Source organism: Odontomachus brunneus, unplaced genomic scaffold (genome assembly GCF_010583005.1).
Source record: "Odontomachus brunneus isolate Ranch 3 - 2012 unplaced genomic scaffold, Obru_v1 Obru_scaffold_104, whole genome shotgun sequence".
NCBI classification, from domain to species: Eukaryota; Metazoa; Arthropoda; class Insecta; order Hymenoptera; family Formicidae; genus Odontomachus; species Odontomachus brunneus.
Window position 1 is genome coordinate 347,720 of NW_022639554.1, and position 4,471 is coordinate 352,190.

At 41.7% G+C, this 4,471-nt stretch overlaps 1 protein-coding gene across 5 annotated transcripts in view; it reads left to right on the forward strand.

Annotated features, from left to right (window-relative positions):
- The window catches only part of LOC116849058 (putative glutamate synthase [NADPH]), a 64,497-nt gene that overhangs the window by 27,186 nt on the left and 32,840 nt on the right, over window positions 1-4,471 (forward strand). For 2 of the 5 annotated variants that reach the window (XM_032825831.1, XM_032825832.1), the window contains exon 1: window positions 518-754. The exons of 2 other annotated variants lie outside the window; for them this stretch is intronic. In XM_032825831.1, coding sequence (XP_032681722.1) covers window positions 689-754 — 66 coding nt within the window. In that variant the 5' untranslated portion in view covers window positions 518-688. Of the gene's footprint in view, window positions 1-6; window positions 482-517; window positions 755-4,471 lie in introns of those variants that run through there. One more of the 5 variants, XM_032825833.1, reaches the window with a different exon arrangement.

Below are 4,471 nucleotides of genomic sequence, written 5' to 3' on the forward strand. Positions count from 1 at the left end.
GAGAGAGAGAGAGAGAGAGAGAGAGGTCGTTATTCAAGACTCGAAACGCCCTTCTGCTTTCGGACGACTCTGCGTGAGGGTGCTTTTGAAGCAGGAAAAGACGCTTGCCGGTTCCGCTTTCCACGCGAGATCGAAGATTCGAAAAGCTCGTGTCGACGTGTGAGTCGGCAAAAAAGAGAAGAGAAACAAAATTGTGGACGTGTAACGCGCGCGCCAGCAGGTGAACACACTCTGCGGTACCTTGGCACCTTGGATTCTCGTTTGAGAGTGTTTGAGAAAAGGGTCCACGCAGCGATACGATCGATACAATTGACAATATAATTTCCGCTGATCGATAATCGCTGGAGAGAGAGAGGGAGCAAGGGAGGAAGCAAACTGGTTCCCCGTTTCTTTTCTTTCTTTGCGGACCTGCCGGCCGGCGAAGAAGGAGAAGCACGCATTTTCGGAACGACACGCGCTTCGAGGTGCTCCTTATTACACGGTAAGAGGGGATTTCATACGCCACGTCGACCGTCGAAGCGAACGAGGAGACGTGGACTCGCGCGTGCCGGGACGCGTACCGAGCTTTTCCGAGGTATCGCGTATTTCGTCGCGAGGAAGTTCGATCCGCACCGAAGTTTTGTATATAAGAAGGAAGTTTCCTCGAGCCGAAATATCGTCGTCCCGAAATAGCCGAAAGTATTCCACAATGAGTTGCCGGCGAAGAGTTGATTTGCCGTCGAAAAATCGGAGAAATTTGCAGAAGGTTCAAAAGGTGCAAACACGTATTCTTAGCCTTGACAGATTAATTAGAGAAAAAGAGAAAGAAAGAGTATGAAGATATATATACGATGACACATGGGAATTTAAGATACGAGTATGTGCGTAGTTTTCATTTCGATTTTAAGAAAGTGCGAAAATATTGCACGCAGAATGACGTGAATCTAATCTGTGTGATTTGCGCGCTGACTGTCGCCGAAACGCACACGTAAAATTACAAGTAAAAAAAAATTACAAATAAATTTCAGCGAGAGAAATTAATAAAAACTCGTGAAATTAATAAAAATTTAATTTAACCATTTCCACGTTATACTTGCACGAAAAGAGAAATTTAGTCAATTTTCAGTGAAATCTGAACGAGCCAGAAAATTCCAGTTGATATTATCAGAATTCAGTTTAAGTTAACCCGGAAGTCTTGTTGACTTGGACAGAATTCTGATAACTTCAACCGAAATTTTTGGCTCGCTCATATTTTGCCAAAAATTTGCTCAATCCAATCTAACTTTTTTCTCCGCGACTTTTTCCAAAATTTGAAGAATGATATTTAATACGAACCTTCCCTTGAGGTAACATTTTATCGTGGCCCCTTGACATGAAAAAAATATTGTTGTATCAATATAAATTGCTAACATCGTCGTAATTGTAGTAAATCTTCTCGATTCAATAGCAATATTATACATCCAATACATCATACGTTATCTCGATGACTTAAATATTGGTTTCAATAACATTGCTGTTGAATGAAGATTTATTCCAATTACGACGCTGTTATCAATTTCTATTAACACAAAAATAGTACGCGAAGGTTCTCGAAATTGAATAATTCGGGAGTTCTATATAATTCTATATTCAACACTTATATTTTAACTCGAGAAAACTTTTAACTGGGAGAGAGACGAACGTGACAGCAAACGAGGAACGAAGAGAGTCGAAGAGAGAGGACTAAATCCCGAAATTGTCCCACGCACATCCCAAAATCGGGATACACCAAGCGTGTTTTTTTCCAGAGACACCCCATATATATGCGCCGGTCTCGCCCCGAGTGTCCAATGCTCCCATAAATAAATCCACTCCTGATATGTAACGTTCTTCCACACACGTATAGTCCGTCTTTCTTTTTACTACTGCTCGGTTCCCACTCTTTCTCGCCGCTTTGCCGTGGAACGGGTCTCGAAACGAGACCGAGCAGGTTAAAGTAACGCGTTACCAACATGCATTCTTTATGCACTTTAAAACGACCGCGTTTTCACCGCCGTGATGGAATGTATCCTTTTGAGAGCGACACTTGGTCGGGATTTTGCTCGTTCAGCTTAATTGCTGATTTGGTTTAATGTGCGCGAATTGTGCAAATCAAATCCATTCGTCTGTTGGAGAACAGGTGTAAAACACGGCACGTTAATTAAACTGTACTTCTAAGAAGTAGCAAATTCTTGGACGGATAACTGTTTGTCTTAATAAAGAACTATAAAGACATTTCAATTACTCCTAAAACACCAGCTGCAGCGATTTTATTATTTTCGTCTTAATAGCGAGTAACTTTAGCTATTACAGTTCAAAAATGACGTCGCGGAGCATCTTCTCACCTACACTGACAGAAAAATATATCTAAGAAATAATAAATATTTATTCGGCGGACACGAATAACATATTTGCTTGTACTAACACAGAATATTTTTCAAGAAGGTATATACATTCTCTTAAAACCTATCGAAATTTTGATTATACTTTCAACTTCGCTATTCCACTCAACATTTATTTTGATATTCTGAAGCCTACAATACGACCTATTTTGACACTAAGAAAAAGGAAAAAGGAAATTTCTGACATCATCAGGTCAAAATAGGAGTAAATTATATCATTAGAATTAAAACTACTTTGCTAACTTAACTCTTATTGCGTTGTAGAATTCAAAGTTTAACAAAGTTTAACATAGATCCAAAATTTCGACTTGAATTAGCTTCTCATGAATTGTTTATTCTACTTAAATAAAATAATTTAGATTTAGATGAATATGTTAGTAGTAGAAAAGCCGCCAATTAGCTTTTTCTTTCAGATGTTTTCTTTCAACGATTTCCGATCTTGCTCCAACAGTCCATATTTGAAAGAGCACATTATTTTTGCACCTCGGTACACTTCTAACTTCTCGCGACAAATATAATGCGTACATACGTGGTGATAACAATTGACTAATCTCAATTCGTTTAACAATGAATGAGTTTAACAATCAATTAATTTACACTGTTCGCCTTATTCCGAGCACGAGACCCGAGGAAGTTCCAACGATAAAGCGATAATGAGCGAATGCGAGAATACTCGCTTCCCCCGTCTCGAAATGCCCGGAATAACCCGAAGATAATTTTGGAACACCACCATCACGGATTCCTTATCCTGAGAAGCCGGCTTGTGCGCGGCCAGAGAGTAAAGCTTCACCCCTGAGCCCATGTTTCGCATCTCACGCGACCTATTATTCGCTGTCACAGTCCCGCATTAATCAACATACATATTCGACACGAATATCTCGCGAAAGCCGTTCCCCTATATCCACCGAGTGGAAGAATCCCGACCTTAACTTCAGCCCATCGCCGGCGTGCGTGATAACGTCGTCAGCACGCAACACCCAAATATCGACGCGGAGAATATAACCCTTTCTCCTCTCGCTACCAACCTATCGCAATGTATACGTTATCTCTCGACCCTGAAAAGGATGCACGGATATCGTTTTACCTCGCGAAACCTCTTTGTTTGTATACTACATCGGTGACAGAAAACGTGACACGTGCGTGACTGATGAACGCGATAAACTCGCTGCTGCTAGCCGACGTCGACGAGCTTCTCCGAGACGTGCCAGAAGTGGGCGCCTGAGCACGCCCACGAATCGCCCGTTCATCGATTTATGGAACTTTTGGCAAGCAAGCCGTCCCTCACGGCCGCTTGCCGAGCATTCTTCGCGGCTTCATCGATCCTGGAAACGTCCAACATCCTTCGCGCGAGAGAGGCCTCCAGCGCCAGGCCTCGTCCGAGCTCTTTCAGACACACCCTATATGTCGTATCGATCGCTCGCTTCCTCCGCTTCTCATCGCACGTGGATACAACGCGTCGCAGAGGTGGTCAACCTTCGCGAGCTGTGCTCTCATCGAGTGCTTTTCCCGCGAGTTCCTTGACGCGCGCCCTCAGGACTCTCGCATACATGAATTGCCGTAACTATAGACATAGAATGTAAATCTTGGCTGAAGGACAGGATGTGGCTCTGGTTTTGTGTGCTCTAGAAGAAGATAGAACCTCCAGTAAACCTGATCGCGTATGCATAACTAAGATTTATCTGGCTAAAATCCTACCTCAGACTGAATTTTACTTGTACTATCACGTCAGTCTTCTTCTAGCTAGAAAAATCCTAAAGCAATATCCCAATTAACCTCTTGTCCACAACCTTGTTTTAATTCTTAAGCCGTAAGAAATTGACCAACCACAGTTGATTATTTTTAAAATTTTTTTTTTAATCGACTGTGGTTAGTCAATTTATTACGGCTTAAAGATTAAAGCAAGATTGTAGACAAGGGGTAAGGGCCTTCGCACACAAATTGCCGTAACTGTAACCATAATACGTAAACTTAAGCTGAAGAACCAATCAGAATAATGCTACAGATTTATGTATCCCAAAAGACTATAAAAGTGACACAAAGTTTTATCTTGCGCAGAAATAACTAGATTTCAA